The 25,867-nt window shown below is 61.2% G+C and overlaps 1 protein-coding gene across 3 annotated transcripts in view; it reads left to right on the forward strand.

The window, feature by feature from the left end:
- Positions 1 to 25,867, forward strand: part of ZNF536 (zinc finger protein 536) — a 229,463-nt gene that overhangs the window by 56,668 nt on the left and 146,928 nt on the right. For 2 of the 3 annotated variants that reach the window (XM_037066423.1, XM_037066425.1), the window contains exon 2: positions 9,146 to 11,314. In XM_037066423.1, coding sequence (XP_036922318.1) covers positions 9,148 to 11,314 — 2,167 coding nt within the window. In that variant the 5' untranslated portion in view covers positions 9,146 to 9,147. Of the gene's footprint in view, positions 1 to 9,035; positions 11,315 to 25,867 lie in introns of those variants that run through there. The other variant, XM_037066424.1, reaches the window with a different exon arrangement.

Genomic DNA, 25,867 nt, shown 5'->3' on the forward strand with positions numbered 1-25,867 from the left:
CAGGTTTGCACCGAAGCAAACCCGAGGGTTCTGTGGAATGAGAATCAGCTACCAGGCAGGGGGTCGCAGCCCAGAGGGGCCCGGATTTGAGGGCCTTCGTCGGGGGTGAGAGGCTGGTGGGTGTAGTGGGGCGGCGGCACCCGGGCCACTGCTGGTCCCAGGAGGAAGGGTGGCCACAAGTCCCGAGGGGGCCGGTTCCCTGCTCTGGTGCAGGGTCGTGCTGAGCTGGGCTGAGGGGGAAGCCGAGGGGGCTGAATAAGGATTAAGTGTCTAACTTCCTGCCGTGACGAAATCGGTGTGAAAAGGGAGAGAGCGAGCCAGCGAGGGAGACGCATCAGTGCGCTTCCTGAGACCGCGGGCGTGTTTTCAGCGCCGTGGCATCATTTTAGACGTGAGTCGCCATTAAAGGCTTGAACATGGTTTGGGCAACTTCCCCTGAAGGGTGCACGCAGTTCGGAGAGATCATTCCCGGGGATGTAGGGCCATTTCCTTCCTGAGCCCCCGCTCTGGGAGAACGGGAGGCACCGTTGGGGGCAGAATTCTGGGCCAACAGGGCTGGGCTTCGGCTCACAAAGTGTCACTCATTCTCACGATGCTTTGGCCTCCTCCCCCTGTCTGTACCGTGATCGTCAGAAGCTCCAAGGACTGGCTGGGTCCTCGGTAGCTGAGCGTCGGGCACACCAGGACTGTGTCCTCACCATTTTGTCCAGAGAAAGGGCATGGGGGCTCTGGGGCCTGAGTGTCACCTCCAGCCTTGGGGAAATCCAGGAAGGCTTCCTGGAGTAGGTGACGCCAGGCTGGAGCATGGAGGAGGGATCGGGCTCCTGGGAGATCCGGGACTGGTCCTTCTTCCACTTCTCTGCTGTTAGAAGGAGGAAGAGAGGAGGCCAGCGCTGTCTCTCAAACTCTAGGTCCCTCTTCCCTGTGACCACGATGAGAGCTCTGCCCTCAGATGTGAGCTCTGTGGTCCTGGAGCTCATGGTCACCCTTTCTTTTTCTCCTTCCCTGACCCGTGTCGGGGAGGGGCCTGTCACCGCTGTGTAGCAGTGGCAGCGTGAGGTGCGCCCGCTGGGCTCGGTGGCCGGTGGGGGCGGCCCAGCCTGTTTACCCCAAATGTAAACTTCATCCCCTGTTCCAGTCTGTGCCTGGCCACCTCCCCGTCTCTTCCTTCCCAGGCCGTTCGTGCTTGGTCCTCGCTCCGCAATGCTGACCCTCGGCCCCCCACACCTTCCTCCACCTCTCTGTGAGCCTCACGACGCCCTCAGGGCTCAGCCAAGGACTCTCCCCCACCCCCGGTCTTCCTTCGAATCCCTCCCTGGCACCCCCACCCCTCCGCGCCGACCACGCTGGCCTCAGAATGGTGTCCCTGGGGGTCCTTCTATTGCCCTGCCCGAGTCGGGTCTGGCCTGTACGTCCCTGGGGCCCCCCGGTGTTTGGCACAAGGAAGTGTTAACAAATCTCAGTGAACGGTGATGTTCACGCAGAGGTTCCGGCAGAAGCGACCCTCAGGGGGTCTTCCCGAACCCCTTTTTCATGCCACGGTGCTGCCTTCAGCTCTCGGCGTTTCCTGTGTTCCTGTGTGACAGTACGTCGTGGGCGCAGAACGTTGTGCTGATGGCCGGGGTTGGCACCTGGGACAGGTGACTGCAGCCTTCTGCAGTTCAGAAGCCACACTGTCCCTCCCGTGTCCCAGGTGCCTTATTGAGGCCCCGAGGCGCGTGCAGGGCAGCTCCTCTCAGTCTGTGTCAGAGAAGGAAAAACCGAGGCTCTGGCGGGTGCGCGAGGGGAGCCGGCCCCTGGGGGCACGGCCCGGGGACTTGGGGGTCATTCTCCTCCTGTTCCTCCAGTCTACTTGGGGGGTAACCCGCCTGACACGGGGCAGCAGAACGTGGAATAACATGTCGGCTCTCCGTGATGTAAGAAAACCAGGCGCCATCCGAGCCTTTCTGTGTGGCTCTCTCCGCAGCCAGTGAGGAGCCGGCGGGCCCTGTTTCTGCACCCGAAGCACCTCCCCACACCCCTGCAACCGATGCCAGCTCCCCGAGACGCCGCCCCTGCAATGTGCCCCCCACCCCCGATCCCGCTTCCAGGCGCGGAGAGGGCTCCGGCTCCTCGGTCTCCTGTGAGCTCTGCCCAGGAGCTGTGGTTTCCTCTGTGTCCGCACAGTTCGCAGCGGAAGGCGAGCGTCCACACCGGCCCAGCACGTTCCCCAGCGTGCTGGACGCCCACCAGCACGCCTTGTGTGGACTCTGCGGTGTGAGTTCGTGGACTTCTGGTTCTGAGTCCCCGCTTCCTACCTTTTCGTGTGGGAACAGTAGAGGGCCTGCACCTACGGTGGGGTGAGGCTCCGAGAGACGGCGACGGCAAAGCGCTGCCTGTGGAGTCGGGATGAGGAGGAAGGCGGGATGATGGAGATGGTGGGGATGGCGGTTACTATTGTCATTTTAGTTTTTGAGAGCGTGCCCTGCCTGACAGGTCCACGATCTTAAACAGCCCCCCGTNCACGTTCCCCAGCGTGCTGGACGCCCACCAGCACGCCTTGTGTGGACTCTGCGGTGTGACCTCGTGGACTTCCGGCTCTGAGTCCCCGCTTCCTACCTTTTCGTGTGGGAACAGTAGAGGGCCTGCACCTACGGTGGGGTGAGGCTCCGAGAGACGGCGACGGCAAAGCGCTGCCTGTGGAGTCGGGATGAGGAGGAAGGCGGGATGATGGAGATGGTGGGGATGGCGGTTACTATTGTCATTTTAGTTTTTGAGAGCGTGCCCTGCCTGACAGGTCCACGATCTTAAACAGCCCCCCGTCTGAGGTTCGCTACATCCCCCCCAGCGCCTGCTGCCGGGCTGTGCGTGGTGCGGGCAGACGCTGAGCCAGTTACTACCTCAGACCTGAGGTCCGCCGGGCCCCAGGGAGGTGACCAGAGATGCTCTGGGTGTGTTTTCCTTCCCCGTCTGATTGCTCATCATCCGCCTTCGTTCGGGTCTACAGCCTCACCCCCGAATCCAAAAGCCAGTGTGCTGGATGGGGAGAACTCTCTGCCTTTGAGAATCGGGAAATCGTCCCAAGTCTTCAAGGAGAAGGTGCTTTGGACTCTGGTTTCTCCTTCCAAGTCCTCCCGCCCTGGCCTCACCAACGAGGACGCTGCCTGGGGCTCCGTGGGAGCGTGCGTGGAGCCCACCCCTGCTGACCGCGCGAGGCCACGCAGGCCTGGGCTTTGGCCGATGGTCCATGTGGGGGAAGCTGGGGAGCGCGACCCCCCTCTCCACCCTGGCTCTCCTGGTCGCACCCCGTCGCTTCCGTAGTGAACTGGGACCGTCACCCTTTCATGAGCAAAGCCAGAGGGGATCTGACTGTTTCTGGCCCCGTCCCATAGCCTTGTCCACCCATCAGTCACGATGGAGCGGGTCACCATGCCGCGCCCCTGTTTATCTATTAATCACCCGGCAAATAAACTCCGCGGTCCCCTGCCCACCTCAGTGATGTCCGTGATGTCATTTGTGCGGATGCCTAAATGTCACCGGCACCGGTTGTCAGGGATGCAGACACGCCCTCGTTCAGCACAGTGCGCTCTGGGCCCAAATGCGAGCATGAAATCTCTGGTTTATTTTTGTAATAATGTTTACAGCTGTTTAATGACCCTGAAAAGGTTCAGGAGTCTGGTGCTCTGCGTTTAAGAACTGGGGGTGGGGGGGGGTATTGTGCTTATTATAACCACCTCTGTTCCGTGGGTCCGCCACAACAATGGGGAAGAGAGTGTTTAATGAGAAGCCATTGTGTTCTGGGAGAAGTGGCCCTCGTCACAGCTCACCCCGAGTGAGGACAGCAGGGTCGGCGGTGCGGGAGGGCCGAGGGCCCTCGGCGTCCCCAGGAAGGGGGACCTCCCTGACTCCAGAACGGTGCACTGTGACCGTGTGTTCAGTGGGGGCCCCCTCCGGGGCCGCGCCGGGGCCCCCGGCCCCTCCCCCACCCAGCGCCCGGGTGCCGCGTGTTCTGCCAGGCTCTGAGCCAGCGCCGTCACCCACGCTTATGAAAAAGGGAATATTTAGTTGTGCTTGGCTAGACAACAATATTTGATTTTTAAAAATCCCGTTGAAATGGTTATTTTGAAAGTCATTTTATTTCCCAACTATTCTTTTTCATGGTGTAAGGATAAAACTCTTACTGGCGAGATCTATCTTTTTTGGACTATTCATAAGATTACTTTTTTTTTCTGTGCTAGCAAAATGAAACTGTGTTTTGTGTAGAATTTATTTAGACTCGGAGCAGCTGGCTCTTCTGGTGTCCTGATAGTTTTAAATTTCACTTGGAGGGGGAGAGATTCTTCCACTGGAAGTTCAGTAAAAACTTTGTCACGGGCACCATAGGAAACGGTCTCGAAGCCCACCCCCCCAAGGAATGGGGAATCACTGAGCTGGGGGGAGACCTCCAGCCCCCTCCCCCGCCCCCGACGCATCCCACGGGGCCTGGAGTCCCTGCCAGGCAGTGAGGAGGCCCTGGTGACTGGGATGGAGGCCTCCGCCCCTTGCTTGGTCAGTGCGGACAGTAGGACAGCAGCGTTGGGTGCCCACGACATCCTATGGCGAATCCAGGGAAGGTCAGAAGTTGGGGGATGTCGGCGTGTTTCCCAACTGGACAGTGTACAAGGGCCTGCACCCGTCCAGCTTTGGTGCCGACGTGCGGCCACCGTCTGCGGTGGGTCAGCCGCACCTGCTCAGCCGGCCGGGGTGTGGCGTTGTCTCCTGCGGCACTGTGGGTGGAGGCCACGAGTGAGCGTGGGCGGGCGGTTCTCAGCACTCAGTTGTGGATTCACTCGCTTTTCCCCCGAGCGAAGGTTTTCGCTCCCGGCGAGAGGGTTGGGTGAGTTGTTGCACTGGGAACTCAGAAGGCCCCGCTGGGCTGCCCGAAGGCCGGGGCCGGGGCCACCCTATGCTGGCACCTGGCCATTTTACGTGGGAGTCGAAGCTGCCCCACGCCGGAGTGACGGGCCCAGTGCCAGGGCTGAGCTGGGCTGTGGGCATGCCACAAAGTGCCTCGGGTAGTGGTGGCCGTGCGGGGTGGCACTGCGGGTGTCCCAGACGCTGACCGACTCCACTGAAGGGCCTGTGAGGTGTCCCCACACCTGGGGCTGGGGATACCTCCCTCCTGTGGGAGGACCCCGCCGGCAGCCCCCTGTACCCAGGCCCTGGGAGCTGTCAGGGCTGCAGTCGGGCCGCCCGTTCACAGTGGGACAAGCACCCCCCAGGCCTCACAGTGAGGCATTTCTGTGTTTTGGCAGAGAACGGACCGTGAGGAGCCACGCCACTCCCCCAGCACAGAGCGACTACACACACACGCCTGTGCTCACACACACACACTCACACACACCTGTGTCCACAGCTGTGAGGGTCTCTCCCCTCCCCGAACTCTGGACCCTGCCTCTCAGGAGCCTGTTCGTTGTTTCCCTGTGGTTGGTGGCCTTGCCCGTGGGGCCCCTGGAGGGCAGGTGCGTAGGGTCCCCTGTGGCGGTTTCCTGACTGGCAGAGGGCAGGCACATGGATGCTGGATGGGCGGAGTGTCGAGACGGCAGAAACCGGGGCTGCGCCAGGGCGGCGAGTCCCAGGCCGGGGGCCGGCTCATCCCGCCTCGGCTGCGTGCGCCCAGAGACAGCACGCCGGTCCCCCGCTCCTCCCAGGAACCTACGCTCCCTGCCTGGCTCTGAGTCTAGCGGCTGCCCGGGCGAGGCTGACCCAGCGAGTGCACCTGCCCGGGCCCCACGGTGGGGCTCTGCCCATAGAGGCCGCACTGCTGGGGCATCTCCTGGTGGGCGGGCCAGCTCTGCAGGACCCTGGGTCCTCCCGTGGGCCCCGCGATGGCTGGTCTCCGTCTCCTGGTGCCCGTGGGTATGTGAACTGAAAGACCTGGGCGGGGGTGGGGCGCAGTGGCGGGCATCTCCCTTGGCCCTTTCTGGGCCCCCGGTGGGAGCCAGAGGCCCTTCTGACTCTGACACATTCCGACTGCGGGTGTCCACAGACCTATGTGGAGCTGAGTTTGGGGCCCATAAAGTTGGGGCTCCCCCTTTTTTAATGTGTTAATATTGATTTGAGCAAGAAGAGGGAGGAAAGGGGGGAGAGGGAGAGAAAGAGAGAGAGAGAGAGAAACATTGATCTGTTGCTTCTCTTATTGATGTGCCCTCAGCTGGTTCCCGAATGTGCCCGGACCGGGGACAGACCCGGCAACCTTGGAGTATCAGGGTGTCGCTCTCGCCGAGCTACCTGGCCAGGGCAGGGGCTTACCCCCTTTTATGGGCCGTGTCTCCAAGGTCTGTTCACTCATTCGCCCCCTCGGTGGACAAATACTGAACCCCGGAGACTTCGTCTGTGACCCAGGCAGCCGGGACCCTGCCTGCACGGAGAAGGGGGGTGCCTGGCCTCCCCCCAGCTCAGCGCTAAGGGCTGTGAGGAGCAGAGTGAGTGGGTGCTCTAGAGAGAGGGCGCCTGCCCCAGACAGGGGCGCACAGAAGGCCTTGTGGGCGGGGCTGTGTACGCTGAGACCTGCGGGTGGAGAAGCCAACTGGCCTTCACACGTTCTAGAACATTCTGTGTCTGGTACTGGCACTTGACCGGTTGCTTGAAGGCTCTTTTAAAAAAGCTTTGTTGCTTGAAAAACACCTTTTAGCAGTGAAAGAATTCCGGGCCCAAACCTAACTTGAAGGCTCACGTTCGTCGTTTGACCCGCTGAGCCTCCCCTTGCCTGTGTGTGGTGGGGGTGGGCGGCCTTCCCCTCTCAGGCCTGAGCTGCAGGCCTGTGGGTTGCACGGTCAGCCCCCTGTTCCCCCCTGCTGAGTTGGTCCTGTCTTCCTGGATTCATGGCTCCTGAGCTGGCCAACTGGGCAGCCTTTGGGAGTGCCAGCCACGTAGGCTTTGGACTTGCTGAGCTTCCAGAGCTGTTGGTGGGACTCAGAGCCCCCACGTGGCTTCAGGGCCACGATCTACGTTTGCTCAGGAGAGGAGCTGGCCCGGCTGGAGGGGCTTGGAGGTGGAGAAGGGGCTCTAGACATGGCCCCGGGGCTGCTGGAGTCCTGCCTGGAGGCCTCCGCCCCTGGGCCTATCCCCCTGCGCTGGCCAGTGGGCGCCGGAGCTGGCCAGCCCTACTTTCAGGTGCCAGCCACAGGGCCTGGCGCCCCGCGGGCTCCCGGCAAGCTTGTGGAGGGAGTGCAAGGATGTCCAAGGGAAATGACTCCTTTCTGACCGGCCTCCAAAGTGGGCCTCTCACATCTGGCTGCCACCAGAGACAGCAGGTAGAGACGGCCAATAGGGAGGGTTCTTCTACAGCAGGCACCCCGGTGCCGAGTGCCCGTGTGCGTGAGTGTGGCCAGCTGTCCTGCTGCGGTCCGCCACGGACACTGTGGCATGCACCGAGGTTTCAGTTTCTCTCCTCCCCAGAAACAGTCACCAGGTCAGCTTCTCCCCTCCCGTGCACGGCAGACCCCGGCCCCCTGCTCTGGCTGGGGAAGCCAGCATCCCACTGGAGACCCTCCACACCATGCGCAGTCTGCCTGGCAGGAATGGTGGGCAGCAGACCCCGCCGGTGCTGAATGTGCTTCGTCCACCCTTGAGCTTGGGCCCCGAGGTCCCCCAGGGAATTGTGTGGCCCAGGAACCAGTCCTGGCTGGGGTGAAGGGCTGGCCCGGCCTGCCTGGCCTGCTGAGACAGGTCGGGCTGCGCAGAGGACAGATGCGCAACGTCTTTCCAACGGCAGGAAGCAGACCTGGGCTCCCCCCGGGGGGGGGGCAGAAGATGGCTCCGGAAGCAGAAGAACCCCAGGTGTGGGTTTCTGGCCTTTTGAAGACGAGTTCCCCACGTGCTGAGAGGGGGAGAGGTCGCTCGCATCACCCTGCCCCGAGTGGCCCGGCTGACTGTTCTCCACCAGCCGGAGGGGACAGCGAGGACCATTACGGACAATTACGTGGACCAGCTCAGAGTGCGTGTGTTTAACAAACAGCTTTGAGTTCTAATTTTCTGCCAAGCACATTCTGCAGGTCCAATTTGTACTCATTACTGTGTATTGGGAAAGTTATTAAAAACACTCCAGCTCCGTGAGACTTCCTACCGCACGGTCCCCGGACTTTAATTGGTCTTTATCCACTTCCTTAAGAGATCTCTTTAAGCCCCAGCGAAAGTCCTGGCCTCGGGGGTCGCACCGGGGGAAGGACAAGGGCAGAGGCGTCCTCCTGCAGCAGATGCCCACAGTCCCACCCAGACCTGGCTCCCCCGGGATCATCCCCCACGACCCCGTCGGGAGATAACCTCTACTTCTGTGGATGGGCAGTTACCAACGGACAGCATAACCGTGTTTCGTAACATAAGGGTTAAGTCTTGATCTCCGAGGTTTGCAAAGCCGCTACTCACAGTCCCCTTAAAATTTAATATACCTCGTTAATGCGTCCTCGCAAACACTGAAGGATTTTTATGATTATAATCGTGTGTTACAGCACCTAGTACTGTTTCTAGGCAGCATACTAATCAGCTTAATGAGATATTACTGCGCTTTTTGTTGACTAAGGCAAAATCCCTTTTATTGTTCCAAAGCCTGTCCTTTATTTTTCCCCCAAACGTTATCTTGTTTTATGACGTATCAGTAAATATCATGCCATTGGGTTGGTTTTTTTTTTTTTTTTGGCCAAAACATAAAATCATCTCTTTCATCTCAGAGTGGCGAATGTGGGTTCCTGAAACAAAAGTTCCAAGTGAGTGTGTTTGTGGTTATAGCCATTCTGCTCCAAGACCCACTTCCCCCCCCAGCGGACAGGGGTGGGTGCCAGGAGGTGGGGGCGGGGAGGGGTGGGGAGGCCACCACGTCCACCCCGGGTTTGTTATAAGGTGTTGAAAGTGGTAAAACATTAATAATTTAAGTGTGAATGAATAATTGCAGTCAGCAAATAGAAAATACAAGGAAGACGGTCTATCGCCAAAACAAATTGGAGGACCAAAGCCATATTGCATAATTGGCATTTAATAATTCATTTTTTTATTATTGTTTTCGACTGTAATTCCTCGGCCTTACCAGGCCTAGGTGAGGCGGGCCGTGCAAATGCCGCATCCCCGCGGAGGCTGGGGCTTCCCCGCGCCTGGTTCCGGGCCCAAATCTGAACTCTCTCTCCATTTGCAGGGATGGAAGAAGCCAGCCTGTGCCTGGGCGTGTCCTCGGGGGCGGCGGACGCGGAGCCCCGCCGGAGCGGCCCCGTCCTCAACGGCCAGTATGCCATGAGTCAGAAGCTGCACCAGATCACCTCCCAGCTCAGCCATGCCTTCCCCGAGCTGCACCCGCGGCCCAGCCCCGAGGACAAGCCGCCGGCGGCCCTGGACGACAAGGCCCACGGGCCCATGAGTGGCCAGCCCATGGGCAGCCCGATGGCGCTGCTGGCCAGCCCGCTGGGCCGGGACGTGGACACCAGCCTCAACGGGCGCGTCGACCTGCAGCAGTTCCTCAACGGGCAGAACCTGGGCATCATGTCGCAGATGAGCGACATCGAGGACGACGCGCGCAAGAACCGCAAGTACCCGTGCCCGCTGTGCGGCAAGCGCTTCCGCTTCAACAGCATCCTGTCCCTGCACATGCGCACGCACACGGGCGAGAAGCCCTTCAAGTGCCCCTACTGCGACCACCGGGCGGCGCAGAAGGGCAACCTCAAGATCCACCTGCGCACCCACAAGCTGGGCAACCTGGGCAAGGGGCGCGGGCGCGTGCGCGAGGAGAACCGCCTGCTGCACGAGCTGGAGGAGCGCGCCATCCTGCGCGACAAGCAGCTGAGGAGCGGCCTGCCGCCCCCGCGGCCCGACCTCAAGCCCCCGCCGCACACGCAGCCCGCGCCGCCCGCCGCCGCCTGCCACCTGGCGCCGCCCGCCGCGCCCGACGCCGCGCGCCCCGCGCCCTCGCCCAAGCCCGCGGGCGGCGCGCAGGAGGACGCGGCGGCCCCCGCCGCCGGCTTCCGCTGCACCTTCTGCAAGGGCAAGTTCAAGAAGCGCGAGGAGCTGGAGCGCCACATCCGCATCCTGCACAAGCCCTACAAGTGCACGCTGTGCGACTTCGCCGCCTCGCAGGAGGAGGAGCTCATCAGCCACGTGGAGAAGGCGCACATCACGGCCGAGTCGGCGCAGGGCCAGGGCCCCGGCGGCGGCGGCGAGCAGGCGGCCAGCGAGTTCCGCTGCGAGGTGTGCGGGCAGGTGTTCAGCCAGGCCTGGTTCCTCAAGGGCCACATGCGCAAGCACAAGGACTCCTTCGAACACTGCTGCCAGATCTGCGGCCGCCGCTTTAAGGAGCCCTGGTTCCTCAAGAACCACATGAAGGTGCACCTCAACAAGCTGTCGGTGAAGAACAAGGGCCCCGGCGACGCGGAGGGGCCGGCCCCGCTGGGCGGCCTGTCGCAGGAGACCCACGCCAACCTGTACTCCAGGTACCTGTCCTGCCTGCAGGGCGGCTTCATGGCCCCGGACAAGGCCGGCCTGAGCGAGCCGGGCCAACTCTATGGCAAGGGGGAGCTGCCTTTGAAGGAGAAGGAGGCCCTGGGCAAGCTGCTGTCCCCCCTGGCCAGCGTGGCCCACGGCGTCCCCGAGGGCGACAAGCACTCCCTCCTGGGCTGCCTGAACCTGGTGCCGCCGCTGAAGTCCAGCTGCATCGAGCGCTTGCAGGCGGCGGCCAAAGCCGCGGAGATGGACCCGGTGAACAGTTACCAAGCCTGGCAGCTCATGGCCAGGGGCGTGGCCGTGGACCGCGGCTTCCTGTCTAAAGAGCAGCCGCTGCCGCGGGGCCAGGAGGACGCGCTGGCCCACGTGGGGGTCGCCTTCGACAAGGAGAAGCGCGAGTACGTGTTCGTGGGGGCAGACGGCTCCAAGCAGAAGATGCCCGCGGATCTGGTCCACGGCGCGAAGGCGGCCAGTCAGAGAGACCTGCCGGCGAAGCTGGACCCTCCGGAAGGCGGCCGGGAGTTCCTGCCCCACGGGCTGAGCCCGGCGCTGGACTACGCCCCGCAGGGCCCCGGCGGCATGAAGGAGAAGCCCACGGAGTGCCCCGACTGCGGCCGCGTCTTCCGCACCTACCACCAGGTGGTGGTGCACTCGCGCGTGCACAAGCGGGACCGCAGGGCCGAGGAGGACGGGCTGCACGCGGGCCTGGAGGAGCGGCGCGGCTCGGGCAGCGACCAGGAGTCCCAGTCGGTGAGCCGCTCTACCACGCCGGGCTCCTCCAACGTCACCGAGGAGAGTGGGGTCGGCGGCGGGCTCTCCCAGACCGGCAGCGCGCAGGAGGACAGCCCGCACCCCTCCTCGCCGTCCTCCTCAGGTGGGTTGCTGGGGTGGGTGGGGAGGGGCGCCCGGCGAGGGCCCTGCCCGCCCAGGTGCTGCTCGGTGGGGAGGCGGGCCTTTGATGCGCTTCAAGGTCAGGTCCAAGGTCAACTGGCTGGTTGGTGAGGGAGGCCCTGGCCTTTTTGCCCTGTGTTGGACGAAGGCTGTGCTTCCGTCTCATTGGCCTTCCCTTGAGCTCCCGCTCCCGCTCCCGGGAAAGTCAGCCGGCCCTCCTCCTGTGCGGTGGGCACGGTTCCCTGTCGGGTGTGCCCACCCTTCCCTGTAAGTGCCTGCCCGGGCTACATGGTGCCCTCACCCGTAGGCCATCCCCTCTAGCCCAGAGCCCGGGAGCTGGCGTCCCACCCCGTCCACGGGGGATGGGAAGCTGTAAGTTCAGACCCGCACTTTCCCCGCAAAGTACATTCCCGTGATCCTCTCAGGTGGGCACCCGGGTCGCCCTCCCGAGATCACACCCGTGCCGGGTTCCTGTCCAGAGTGACAGCTTGGCTGCCCGGCCGGGGTCCTCTGCGGGTTTGGGAGGGCCCGGAGCTTCGACACCCAGATGCGTGGGACTGCCTGTCTTAAAATGCGCTGCGTTCCAGGAGCGATATTCAGCTTTGGAATCTAAAATAGCAAAGCAGAAAATCTGTCATCACGATGTCTGGGAAACGCTGACGCTTCCTGGCCCCATTTGGGGGAGGAAAAAAACCAACAGCCCCCCTAGCCTAAGATGGTGAAGTGAGTTGCCACCTAGCAGCAGGAGGCCCGCTGCCGCCGTCCCCCCCAGCAGAGCCCTTACTAAGGGGTAGCGAGGGGGAAGTTGCCTCCCGAGCCCTTCAGCTCGCTAATGCCGTCATCGCCCTCAGCCCAGCGGCAGAGGAAGTCGTGCCGTAACAAATGCCCTGTAACTAATGGCAACATCGATTCCCGAGACCAGCCATTAAGTCTCGAACTTGGAAGGCAGTTCGCGGCACCTCAAGGCCCCGGCCGCCTGGCCCACAGGCCCACGGAGGAGGGTCCTTGGCAGAAAGGTCTCCCTCTCGTTCCCTGGTGTCTCCCCGCTTCGGGGTTTCGGCAGCTATTTCGGGACGGGAGGCGGTTGGCGGCGGCGGCTATTCAGTGGATGGCGGCCTTGCTCTGTTGTTACTGTCATGCTTCAGTACAGCCCTTCTTCTCGGGCGAAATTAGTATGAAAATAAAGTGGGAACCTGCTGGCTTATTACAGACCAGTAAAGAATGGTTAAGACATAAATCTGAGCCGCACATTCCAGAGATTCCGATAGCACTTAATGCCGCTGCTTAAATACCCATGAAACACGCTGTCTGCTCCACGGTGCTGGACGCGGGTGTGATTTATCTCTGGGGCGAAGTCGGAGAAGTCGCACAGGACCCAGAGCTCCTGGGAAGGCGCGGCCGCGCCGTGGAGTGACCGCCGCCCGAGACAGACGCAGGGCAGGCTGTCTGAGCTGGCTGCCTGAGGGCACTGGGGATGGGTGCCCCGTGCCAGGAGTCCCTCCGTCACCAGGGGCTGTTTCCGGCCTCCTGCGAAGAGGTCCCCTATCTGGGGGCTGTGGTCTCGCTGCTCTGAGATGGGGGACCCTCCAGGGGCCGAGCACAGAGCGCGCCCTGGCTCTCCTGAGTGGGCGGTGTGCGCACTGACAGATTGCCAGTCCCGGCCCAGCCTGCTGACCCGCGGGAGGCTTGCGGAATATTCCGGCGCCACATGCTCGGCTCTATTTCTGTCGCGTTCCCGTGTTTTTCTCACCTTCTGGCCGAGGGGTAGCCTCGTCCTACTCCTCCCCGTTGTTGCTGTGTCTCTAAGTACTCTTGGAAAAAAGGAGAAAAACCTAAAAGAAGCCACGGGCCTGTGGGCTCGAAGGAGGGTCCCACTGGAGCCGAGGTCGTCGCCCTACTTTTCTGTCCCTCATGGGACTGTTTACTGTCGTGGAGGCTGGGTTCTTCACTTCTGGTTGACTTCTTTGTTTTCTCGATATTCAAATGAGACCCTTTCATAATTTTCTGGCCGAGGAGCAGAATCGGCAGGCCTACGGTCCACACGGCCCGAGCCAGCTCCCCCGCGGGGCGGGTCTGCCTGGGATTAGCGCCCTAACTTAACCCCATCCGGTTCGTCTTCCCTGTTACCCCAACGAGGGGGACGCGGACGAAGCCGGGTTAGCATATGCATTTAAATAAAAGTTGTGGCACAGTGCGTATTTTTGTGATTACCTGTTACAGAGAAAACCCACAAGGTGAAGGGGCGGGGAGAAAAAAAATCTTTCAGCCCTTAAGGAGAGAAAGCAGCACTTTATTAAGGCTTCTGTTAGGAAATAAGTGCCCACCACGGCGCCACACATTTCTCAGACAGCATAACAGTGTCGCAAAACTTCATTTCCATCACTCGATTCTTTTCTTGTTGAGAACTGGGTCAGTAGGGCCTGAGAAACTATTTTTTCAGATCTTAACCAGTGAATTCTTCTTTATAAATCGCTGCTCTTAACATGATAGTAGTTCTGAATTCATCATAAAAACCCTTTTTACAGAGAGCCTCTTAGAGCAGGTCTCCAGAAGAAGGCTCACAATGAGCAGAGAGGCAGCCTTTGTTATCTGATGCGATGCTTTGCGAGCACTGGGAGCAGAGCGGCTGTGTAAAAATGTCTTGCTCAGACCGAGACGCAGAAAGGGTCAAGTTTGCAATCAAACAGTTATTGCCGAGATGGGCGACTGCCACTGGCCGGGCTAATGTGGGTGCAGCTGTTTGTTATGTGAGCAAAAGAATGTTTGAATCAGTGAGCATGTGAAAATGATCGCAGTGAACCAGAAAATATGTTTGTTCTTGGGCTCTCCAAGCCGCTGAGAACCGAGCTTTGGAGCTGCGGCGAGAGCCAGGGCCTCTGACAAGTGGAGGCATCGCGGTTTCTCACTGAAAATGCACAAAGACCCTTCCAGGCCTCTTCCCGCTCCCCCCCTGTTGTTGCCGTGGGTGGTGCGACTCACCGATCGTCCCACACCCCCGTGGACGTCCGAGGCGAAGGGAAGTGATTTGGAGGTGGCAGCTTCTCAGTTCTACTCTTTCGTGACAGTGGAGGCGTGGGTGGCTGTGTTGGGGTCCCCTCACTGCTGGCTGGCGTGCCCACGCACTGAGGGCGCCCTGAAACCTCAGCCGAGCCCCTGTTGGGGCCCAAGTGCCACTCGGAACCCAACGGTGGCCCAGCTCCTGTGTCTTTCGGTTTGTCTTTGGACAGCGCGCTCGGAAGAATTAAAACTTAGTGTGCTAAGAAACAGTACTGCCCGTCACCTGCAACAGGGCGGTTCCCCTCCGCCGAAAGGGGTCGCTGTCGGGGACCTGGACTCCCTGTTCATTAGAGAAGGCTGGCTAGGCTCCGTGGCCAGTGGAGAGCCAGGGAGAGGCGCAGAGACGAAAATGTCGTTAACCCTGGGGCTGCGTGCGAGAATTCTGAGGCGGACCAGGATTGTTTGGTCAGCTGGGCCGGAGCCCAGCGGGGTCCCCCACGTGGGCTGAGCAGCATTCCTGCCAGGCCAGGCCCGTCCTGGGCAGGCCCTTCGACCTGGGCCTGGTGGGCCCGCATCTGGGGCTCCCTCGATTTGCACCGACCGGGGAGTGATAGATTTCCTTTCTTTTCCACCTCTGTTTCTCATGTGGCTCCTCCCCCCTTCCCACCGCCTGTTCCACACAAACAAATCCAGGCCCCCAAAGAAGGGGTAAAAAAAAAAAGAAAAAAGAAAAAATTTAAGTCTGAGGATTAAGATCTTCATTTTTTTTTGCTTGTGCATTCCAATTGTTCTTAAAATATTTGGCAATGTCAATTAGTAACTGAGCAGAGTTAGCTGATGAACACAATTTTCCAGTAGACTGAGCACCCTATTGTTGCCGAGCGAACAGCAGATTTCCGAGGTCATTATCATTCGCTGGTTGCTTGGCCCAGCTGCTTTCCTGCAGCAAAAGCCAAAGTTTCTGCTGAAGCCGGGGACGCGGTGGCAACAGGGGGCCAGGGGCGCGGGCTGGCAGCCCGGCCCTGGCCACCGGGGCGCGGGGGGAAGGAAGTGGAAGGTCCCCAGGTGGTTCCAGGGAAGCTGCCCCCTCGGGCTTCTCCCCCCCAGCACCTCCCCGCAGCCCCCGCAGGCGGTTCAAGGGCCAGGGGACCCCCTTGGGCACGGTGGAGACTCATCTCGACGCTAAGCAGAGCTTTGGAAAACAACAACTGCTGACAAATGTACTTAAAAACTGTTAACCCAACCGAAGGCCGGGCAGTGCTTTCCCATAGATAGGCTTCTTTATTTTTATTAAAAACAGAAAAGAAGAGGAAAAAACGAGTTATTTTTTAAGAGATAAAATTAGTAACTTCAAATCACTCCGCTGGGGATGACACACAGGGATGATTTCATTTTCCCCAGGGACCTTCTGAGCAGATACTGGTCTGAAATCCGAGGGGAGCCCAATGTCGGGGGAAGGCCCCTGCCCGCCCTGGCCCCTCCCCCGCCCCGACTCGGGAGCCAGTTCAGGGAGGCGAAAAGCACTTTTTTGAAGCTCAGTTGGACCCGAGCGCCACAAGTGGCCCCTCCGTTCCGCTGGCATGGACGCCTGTGCTAACGCCCCATGTTTTGGGGGGTGTTGCAGAGTGGGGGGCTGGGCCCAGGCCAGTGCTGGCCAGCTGACTCCTGGGGAGGGTCGGGTGGGGACTGGCCAGCAGGCCAGGGGACCCCCTCTGGTCTGCACCTTCCCTCTGGCCTGCAGGTGGTCTGCCCGCTGGGGCGCAGGCTGCTGCCAGGCTCCAGGTGCCCATCTGCCAAGTCACACCTTCCGGGGAGCTGGACACTGACCAGCGGCTCCTTCGGGAGCTGCCGTTGGCTAGTGCACTGGGGCAGCTCTGGAAGCGGTTGCTGGGGACACTGAGGGTCCCCCCGGGGCTGTGTGGCCTCTCTGGTCCCTTCATGTTGCTGTGAGCCTGGGCCACTGTCACTCAGTGGAGAGGCACAGTCCTGGCTCTGGTCTTTGCCCCTGAGCATGTTACAAGCTGGGTGACATGGAGTCCCGTGTCCCCACTCCACCCTGTGCATCCTCAGGGCGGTCCCTGCCCTGGTGTCCCTGCCAGGGTCCTTCCCAGGGAGCTGGGAGAAGCCCGGAGTGCTCACAGTGACCTTCAGTGCCCACGTCACCGTGAGGGACAGAAACGTGCGTGGGAACCTCGGTTTATGGTGGCGGGAACACCTGGACCCACTGAGAGCGGGCTGCCCGTGACTCAGGAGGAAGCGTCTGTTTTCCAGACGAAGGAGGCCCATTTGCTGTGTGGCCCCCGCTCCCCAGAATGGGGTCCCTGCCGGCGCCTCGGGTGAGGTGTGCTCGGCAGATGGCTGTCAGGTGGCCTCTGCTTGACTGTGTGGCCGAAACCAGGGGCCATGCGTGCCCAGGGCCACCTGTCACCCAGGCGTTGGCCACGTCCGCAGGTCACTGGGGATGCACGCCCCGTGGCCACTCTGGAGAGTGGGACAGCCTTGGTTTGGGGGCCGTGTGGGGTCCTCCTGCTCCCCCACACCCCTGCCACCTCATTCCTTTGCACCCCTTCTCTGGCTTTACGCTTGGAGCCCAGCAGACCCGTGCCCTCCCTGAGAGGGTGGGGTAGGAGGCTCTCTCGCCCGCCTTCCATGCCGGCGATTTTCCACTCCTGTCCCTGCTCCAGGGAGGGGGACAGGTGCCCAAAGTCTCAGAGCACCGGGGACAGGGGCAGGCTTCGACTCGCCCTGGTCGCCGTGGCCCTCGGGAGTCCACGGGGCTGGGGGGGGGCAGCCGGGACGGGCAGCTGCTGAGATGGGGAGTGGAGGGCTGCCCTTCCCTTCTGGAAGCGCCCAGTGGGGGGCAGCGTGGCACGGGCTGAGCGGTGAGGTCAGCCGAGGGAGGAGCAGCTTCTCTCCCTGTGGAGCCGCCGCGCCCGCGCGCACGGTTGGGGGCGGAGCAGCAGCTGCGGAGACCAGAGATGGGGTTTGCGGGATGTCCCGAGTTTGTGATGACCGGGCTGGAACCTTTGCCATCTGCGACCCTTGGGCCCGCTCGCTGCCCTTCTGGGCTCCTCACCCCCTCCTGCCCCTTCTCCTGTTGGCTGTGACAGGCTCATCCCTGTCGCCGGGGCACCACCGGGCTGGCAGGCGGGGCTTGGCCAGGCTTGCAAAGCAGAGAGGAAGGGGCCCTCCAGCAGGGTGTGGGGGGGGGGGCTCTTCGGTCTCCCCAGGAGTGAGCATTGCAGCCGCCCAGACGAGCCAAGGGTCCCCCTTGCCTTTTCCTGGCAGGACGGGGCGGCGGCAACATTTACTTAAGCTGCAGAGCTTGGCACCGTCAACACCAGGCACCATCTGGAAGGCCCTCCTCTGAAAGCAGCGGGCGATCCCGGAGAGCTCGGGGGAGCCAGGCGTGGGCAGAGCTCTGGGGCTGCTTTCTCGGGCAGGACCCGAGCGCCCAGGCACCTGGGCCGGGCACAGGGACTTCCGGGAGCTGCGGACCTCTGTGCACACCTGGCTATGCTCCCTGCCAGGCTGGCCAGCTGGGCCCCAGCCAGACTGGTGCCGCTTCCCTTTGGCAGGAGCACCCCCCTTGCGGCGCATCCTCGCTCCCTTGTTCTGTGCTCGCGGTGCTCACCTGAGCCTTGGTGCGCCGTCGGCGTGTGGTCCGCCCCCGACAGGGCCCCAAATGACAGGCTAGCTCATGTGACAGGAGAAATGAAGACTGTGCGTCAAAAAAGGTGCTGGGGACGAAGGTTGAGAGCTGGGCCGCTTGGCTTGTGACAAACAGGGCCGAGCGAAATGCTGAGGTTTGCTGCCTCTTTCTCGAATCTGTGTTTTCTGAAGACGCGGGGTGTGTCTGAATGCTCCTGGCCACCAGCCGGGGGGAGCTAGGCACAAATGGGGGTGTCCTGTGCTCAGGCACCTCTCCCACCCGGGCAGCGTGGTCCAGGGCCCTGTCTCTGGTGCGGTGGTCCGTGGGCTCTTGCACAGCCCATAGCCTAAGTCCCCAGGATGTGGCGGCACAGCGCAAGCCGCCCCCTGGGCTGGGCCGCCCACGGCGGGCCTGGGCGGGGGTCCTCTTGGGGGTGTTGATAGGGGCCCTGGCGTGTAAGGCGTGCTCACTGGCTTTCAGGGCAGGTGCAGGGCACACCTTTGGGAAACCGTCATAAGTTTGACTTGGTACCTGCATCTAGAACATTCCACAGAGGAACCCACTCCCTCTGTGGCTCAGGTAGCTGATCTGGATTTCAGGGGGGGTGCGAGCCTTTCCTTCTGTTTGACTGATGGTGGTCCAGAGCCGTTCGCTGCAGGGCCAAGTGGTGCCCCCTGCTCTCCCTCACAGCGACGCCCCCCCTGCCCCGCTCCGAGCCCGCCCCTGGGAGGTGGGCAGCCCGGCCTCCTCCATCACTGTGAGAGGCGTTTTGGAAGGTTTCCAAGTCCCTTACGTTTAGTTCAACATAGCACGTGTGCAGGGCCGTTTCCCTGAAGAGCAGGACAGATGCGCCTTCCTCTCCATCGCTACTAAATATACTTTGTTCCATTTGTGGCAACAATAGGCGTCTTAATTTTTTAAAAGTAATTTGCCCCGAGAAGTTGGAATGATCCCTCAGCCAAGCTGCCGAGTGACAAAATGATTCCCGTGGTGGGAGGAGCTATGGCCGGACAGAGCCCCTGCCCAGCTGGGCCCCGATCCCTGACGCTCGTCCTTGACCTTGACCTGTGACCTCCTCCAAGAGGGATGCTTACTGACTCCTTTGTTGCTATTCCTGTGTCATGTGAGACTTTTTCATTTTCTTCAAACTGTCAAGTAATTCTTATTCATCTTGGACATTTAGAAAACGCTGATAAACGGAAAACAATTAAGTAGACACGCCCACCACGACTCAGCAGTATGCACCTGCCCCATCACGTGTCTGATGACAGACGGACATGCTGCCCAGCCTTCCGGGTGACACAGTTTTCACTTAAATATATGTCGTGTATCGTTTGTCATTCGATGTTCTGCCCGAGGGTCAGCATACTTTTCGTAAAGGGCCAGATGATAAGGATTTTGGGTGTTTGCCGGTTGCCGGGTGTCCATGGTGACCACTCAGCTCTGTGGTCAATCAAAGGGCATGACGCGCGGGCTGTCCCTCCCCTGAAAGTCTAACCTAAGTCCCAGTAACCGCACCGTAAAGCAGTGTGGGGGAAGACAGGGACACGGGTTGACTTTGGGCAGAGCGTAGGCCCCGGGAGGGCCCCTGGGTGCCACAAAGGGCCACCACTCTGTCCTCTGAGGCGAGGATGCGTGGTCTTCTCATAGCTTCTCTCCCCACAGCTTGGCGGAGGGAGGAGGGTAGAGGGGCTGGTGTTCGGGCCGGGCTCTGGGCCCGCAGAGTGGGGTTGGGAGGTGTGGTCCTGCCCCCGGAGCTGGCGCCCGGGGGCCAGCTGCCCTGGTGGCCCGTGCTCAGCCGTCCACCAGCAGAGGTGCGGGGGTTGGTGTCAGGGGCCAAATCTCAGGGGTCGGCCCCTCGGTCCACGTGTTCCTGGGGTGCCGCATTCTCCTCAAAGCTGGTCACACGTGGTTTTGAAATGAACCCATGTTGGTGCTGAACACAGCCTGGGGCCATGGTGACGCCACGTGAAGACGGGGCCTCTGGGCTTCGGTCGCTGGAAGAGGTGGAGCCTGGCCCTGTGTCTCCGGGGAGCAGGGACAGGGAGCCTGTGTGTGGCTCGGGGGGACCGTCGGCCTGGGCGCGGGCTTGCTGAGGAAGGGGTCGGGAGTTGGGGGGGGGCTGTGAGGGCAAAGCCAGTGCGCTGGGGGAGGCACAGACATTGACACTCACGCAGCCCAGTTGCCCAGGGAGGGGCAGGTGCAAAGCCTGAGGCCCACGGGGAGCAGGGGTGGTGGAGGACGCCGTGGCTCCGCGTGAGGGTTCCAGGGGACGCCAGGTAGGATTTCGCCGTCCAGCTCCTGGCTGAGCATGGCCAGGAGAGCCAGCGTCCTCACACCTGCTGCTAGAGGTGAGGCCTCCCCGGGTCTCAGGGCCGTGGAGTCTGCTTCAGCCCCAATGGCACAGCGCAGTGTCTTAGTCTGTCCGAGCTACTATCAAAAACACTGTGGACAGGTATCTGACACGGGACACTCAGCTGTCACAGTCTGGAGGCTGGGAAGGACAAGGGCACGGAGTCTGCAGACTCAGTGTCTCACTAGGGCCCCTTCCTGGCTCCCAGGCGACTGCCTTGTCACTGTGACCCCATGTGGTGGAAGGAGAACCCTCTGGGGTCCCCTCAATAAGGACACTAATCCCACTCGTGAGGGCTCCACCCCCATGACCTAAGCACCTCCCAAAAACCTCACCTCCCAGTGACTTCCCACCGGGGATTAGGTTTCGACGTAGGAATTTGGGGGGGGGACAGATGGCCAGTGTCCCCCTGAAAGCAGTGTTGACCAAGTCAGCTCTCTAGATGAGATGTAAATGTGACAGGAGAGAGGTGGCTTTGTGTCATCAGACCGCTGCTCATCCCTGGCTCTCCGGTGAACCCCTCCCTCAGGTCCGCCGACACCTTGGGGGGAATCCGGCAGCTTCTAAGTCATGAAATGTACCCCCGCGGGGTCAGGAGAGGGGGCTGTGGGCGGGCCAAGGCTGCCAGAGCAGACAGGCTGCCCTTTGGTGTGCGTGCAGGTGACAGATGGGCCCGGCACATCCCGCTTTCCCGACGGCCCCAGCCGGCCCCTCGGCCCCGCCGTGTGTGCTTAACTGTGTGAAGCCAGGCAATTAGCTGGTGGGGAGGCAGCTGGAGAATTCAGCCACACCCAACGGCCTCCAGGGGAAATATATATTTTAAAGACGTGCTCTGTGAGTACAAGTCATTTAATTTTTGTATTGATTAGAGAGAGAGAGAGAAACATGGGTTTGTAGTTCCATTTATTGATGCCTTCTTCACTGGGGCTCGAACCTGAAACCTTGGCGTATCGGGACAACGTTCTAACCAACCGAGCCACCTGGCCAGGGCACAAGTCATTTTAAAAGCACGTGGCTGTTTCAGGCTGCCCTTGGGCAGGCCCTGGGTGGTGGACTGAGGGGACAGTGGGGAGGGGAGCATCCGTGTGCCCCTCCTGTTCCCCACCCCCTCCTGCTGGGTCGCTGTACGGCCCTTTCAGCTGCACCCCTTTTGGGGGGGGGGTTAGTCAATACGGTACTTTAGAATATGGTGAGATTTCCTGAGAAGGCGTGAGGAGAAAGCTGAGACTCCCTGTGAGCTCCGACCGGAGTCCCCGCCCGCATTTCGGGGCCCGCTTGTCCCTCGGGGTGAGTCTGTACCGATCCCCCCTCACTGACTGAGTGAAGTCTGCTCTTCGTTCAGGTCTCCCTAGTTACTTCCCGACGTCCTGACCTGTTCCAGGGTCCCACCCGAGAGAGCCCACCACAGTGAGCTTTCGGTCCAAATTAATGAACTTCACTTTGGGGGGCAGTGTTTGGGTCACAGCCAAACTGAGCAGAAAGCACAGAGCCCCTGGGGGGGTCCCGTTTGCCTCTGACCTCCCCACTGGCTTCGCCCTCGTCACCGTGTCCCATTTAGCAGCTCTGGGCCGTGGCTGTTACTCCAGCTTCCCTGGTTTGGGGTGACTTTGACAGTCTCAGAGGTGACTGGTCAGGGGTTTCTCTGAGGTTCCCTCGGAGTGAGCCTGGGGTCCGGGGCAACTGGGAGAAAGAGCTCAGAGGCAGGGTGCCAGTCCCATCCCAGATGAAGGGGCACGCTATCAGCCTGCTTTGTCCCCAAGACGCTGACCCTGGGCCTGGCTGGGGCCTGTTTGGCAGGTGGTGAAAAGCCCCTCACAGCCGGCTAGTGGGCAGGGGGATCCTGTTCAGAATTGTTCAACATTAGTGAGGATTTTAAAGTAGTGATAATAGAACATGGACCCGGCCTGGGTCCACGTGTGACACCCCGCGTGACCACACTGGTGGTGATCTGGGAAGCTGGCCCTGCTTGTAGGACTATTGTCAGGCCCCCTGGGTGTCCCCAGAGCCCCATGGGCCCAGGCGGGGGAGCCCTGGCAGCTGAGAGGGAAACTGGCTGGGGAGGAGCCGCATGTGGCAACTTTCCGCTTGTCTCAGGTGACAGCGACACGCTCGCTGAGACACAGGCCCAGGGATGTGGAGAAGCTGTGACCTGAGCCCCCAGCTCTGCCTGGGCAGAGAGAGAAGGGTCGGGGGTGTGTCGGGGGGGAGGTGAGTGGGGACGCTGCATCGTTTGAGAGGCAGTGCCAGCTTCATTTTGGGGGGTTGTCTCATTTCTCTCGGGGCCAAGAGCGGCACGTCCTCCCGGGAGGACCTTGGACGATCTTACTTCAAAAAGGTACCGCAGGCTGTTCACTCTGGGCGCGCTGGCGCAGTCGGTGGGACACCCGGAGAGAAGGCGCCCGGGCCTGGCCTCAGGTGTGCCGGCGGCTCCTGCCTGGCCCTCACCGCTGTTTGGAGAAGCCGAGAGCCCTCCTCAGCAGCCATATGGCGAGGAGTTTTATTTGCGATGCTAAGTTGAAATGTGCTTTGTTGGTCAGCATCTTGCAAGCAGATCCTGACCCTGCGTTTGGGAGGACCTGCCTCGGAGCCGGGTGGGCGCGGGGGGCCGTGCGATTGCGCTGCAAGGCGGGCCTGTCACACGCGGTCCTTAACGACGTCCGCTATCTCGCCGCCTCGGCTGCCGGGGGACGTGGCTCCCGCAGCCGGAGAGAGATTATGTAAACACGCCGTGCGAGCTGGAAAGTGAGTAATGAAGTTGAGGACTTGTTGCAGAAATTAATAAGCGGCTGGTTCACGGTGACGGAGGGGCTTCCCATGGGAACACCATGTCGCTGGCACCGGGATGGGTCAGTGCACCCCCGGACACAGGTGCTGGGGAACCCACCCTTTTCCCTGTCGATATCATCAAAAGGACAGTTCTGGTCCATGCCCTGAACTCTGTACTTGACTCACGTGAAGTCACCACAAATGTATCTTTCTCCTCCACTCTGTTCTGCCTGTTGGAACCTTAACTCCCGCCTGAAGGGACCGCGTGGCAGCCGGGCGGGCTGTGAGTGGTGTCTGGAGCCACCCGGCTGTCCCATGCTGTCCCCCAGCCCTGGAACGTGCTGTCCCTTCACCATGTCAAACACCCACAGCGCGCTGCCCTGGTGCCCATCTGCCCCGGCCGGTGGCTCTGTCCCCTCCCAGCAGAGGTGGGGCGGAGCAGGGCCGACTTCGGTCCGGGTCTCCGTTCCACCAGGGCCACCTCCCGCGAGACGGCGCTGGGGCCACCCCAGGTGTGCTCTGTGGGAGCTGCTCGTTTCCAGGCTGGAAGGCTGTTCGGACCAGAAGCAGGTTGCATGCCCGGCACCTGGTAGATGCGCGTTGAATGTGTTCCCAGGTGCATGGGGGACGTGGGGCCTCTGCCTTGTCACTGGAGTCTGTGACTGCAGAGCAGGACAGGAGGCGGCAGGGGAGGGGGACAAGCAGAGACAGAGGCAAAGTGCGCAAGCCAGCGAGGAGTGTCGGGGGACGACAGCCCCGTGTGGCCGTACGTGTGGTGGGGCTGAAGGGGGTATGCTAGTGGAGACGCCGGGCAGTGGGGCTCCCTCTGGACTCTTGTGGTCTTCCCTCCCCCGACACCCCCTCCAGCAGGCACTTGGGGAGCTGCGGGGTCTCGGGGTGGCTTGGCCTGGTCCTGGGTGAGCTCCCCCTGCCCCCCTTTCTCCCTCCATCAGGTGCCGAGTGCTAGCAAGGCCAGGCCAGGCCGCAGGAAGCCCTGAGCGGTGTGTGAGAACGGTTTGGGTTCTCGTCCTGCTCACGCTGATTACCATTAATTAAGGTTGATATTTACAATCAGAGGCGGTGAAGGAGCAGATCACCGGTTATTAATCACTATTCCAGGTTCATCGTTCACCGCTGTCACGCCGCACCCAGACAGGGGGCCATGGCGGGCTCACAGCCAAGGGACTGGTCACAACGGACCACATCCCACAGATCCCACGTCCTGTCCCCTCTGTCCCCGGGCTCCCACTTCTGCGGTTGGTCACTCAGGCTGGTCTCACCTCGGGCCACCCACCTGCCCTCCCTCCCTCCTCCTCTAACAAACTCAGGTAGAGTCGGCGCAGAATGTCATACAGCTTCCAGGTGCACGGCACCGACTTCTGTCTTTGCCTCACAGCCACCAAGTGAGTCTGATGACCGGTCCCCACCTCCAGCCCCTCCCCTCTGACAAGCGCAGTCTCTTCTCTGTATCTGAGGGTTTTGCTTCCTGCGCTGGTTGGTTTTGTTCTGTAGTTCCCACGTACCGGTGAGGTCATATGGGACTGGTCTTCCTCTGACCGGCTTATTTCACTCGGCATAATGCTCTCCAGGTCGGTCCATGCCATCGCAAAGGGCAGGATTCTGTCCATGTCATCGAGTCCCAAGTTGCCTTCTGCCACGAGTCCTTTCCTCCCTGTAAATACACAGGCTATGCGACACGGCTTCGGGGACGTCTTGTGTTCACACTGACGTGTGGCCTCCTCCTTGGCCTGTCCGGGTGGCGTGGCATGGTGACATCGAATGGACAGGCCACAGCAGGGCATTATTTTTATAGCCATTCCCCAAAGAGGGGACATCTCAGATGTCCGCTGCCCTCTTCTTCCTCGGGCTGCGGCCCTCAGTGACGTGGGGGACGCCCTCTGGGAGCACCTGTGGGAGCGGCCCAGCGGGCCCCCAAACTCTGGCCACACCCAACCCAGCGTGGCTCCTGCCTCCCCGCCACCCTGTCTCCTTTGCCCGACCCCTGCAGAGCTGGCCTGAGCCCACTCAGCGATATGCTGCGGCCCTTGGGCACTCGTCACTTTACGGTGAAGTTCGTCGAGTGGGTTTTTTTGGGATTTTGAGTTTGCGTGACGGGGACAGGATCTTCAGGCTTGTTGCCGATGCCCAGTGAGGCGGGTGGCGGGTGGGCCACTCTTCCCGGTTGGCAAGAGTCTGGCCTCTGTGCTCAGACGCCCCTCCCGCCTGTGGCCAAGGTGGAGCCAGGCACCTCTCACTTCCTCCCTCTGTGGCAACTGGTCCCTCCCCTGTTCAGAGGGACCCTGCTGGGTCCTATGCAATGTCATTGGTCACAGGGATGTCGGTGTCTGATCTCTGGCCCCCAGTATTGTGGCATTTGAATCAGGGGCGCCTGGTCCTCGTTTAGAAGTATTGTTTTTTTAAGTAGACAAACAGTTGAAGTGATATAATTTGTGTGTTACGGGTACACAGGGATCTGCTCGGCGAGAGCACACGGACGAGTGGGGGTCACATTGCACAGAACAGGATGCGAATTGGCCCCCAAGGGCAGCGGCGAGGGCCAGCCTGCGTGGCGCTGGCCGTTCACGGAGGGACGTCGCTCCGCAAAGAGCGCGGTCCCTCTCGGAGGCCATTCTGTGGGTCTGACTTTGAGTCGAGAAGGAAGTGGGGAGATCGCCCCCCGCTGCTGCATGTCTCCTGTGGTTGGAGATGGGACTTGGTTGGACCACTCGGGCCTGATGTCTCCTGGTCGCCCCTCCAAACCCCAGTGA

The sequence above is a fragment of the Sturnira hondurensis genome, unplaced genomic scaffold (genome assembly GCF_014824575.4).
Source record: "Sturnira hondurensis isolate 20B ecotype Veracruz unplaced genomic scaffold, ASM1482457v3 Scaffold0016617, whole genome shotgun sequence".
Taxonomy (NCBI): Eukaryota; Metazoa; Chordata; class Mammalia; order Chiroptera; family Phyllostomidae; genus Sturnira; species Sturnira hondurensis.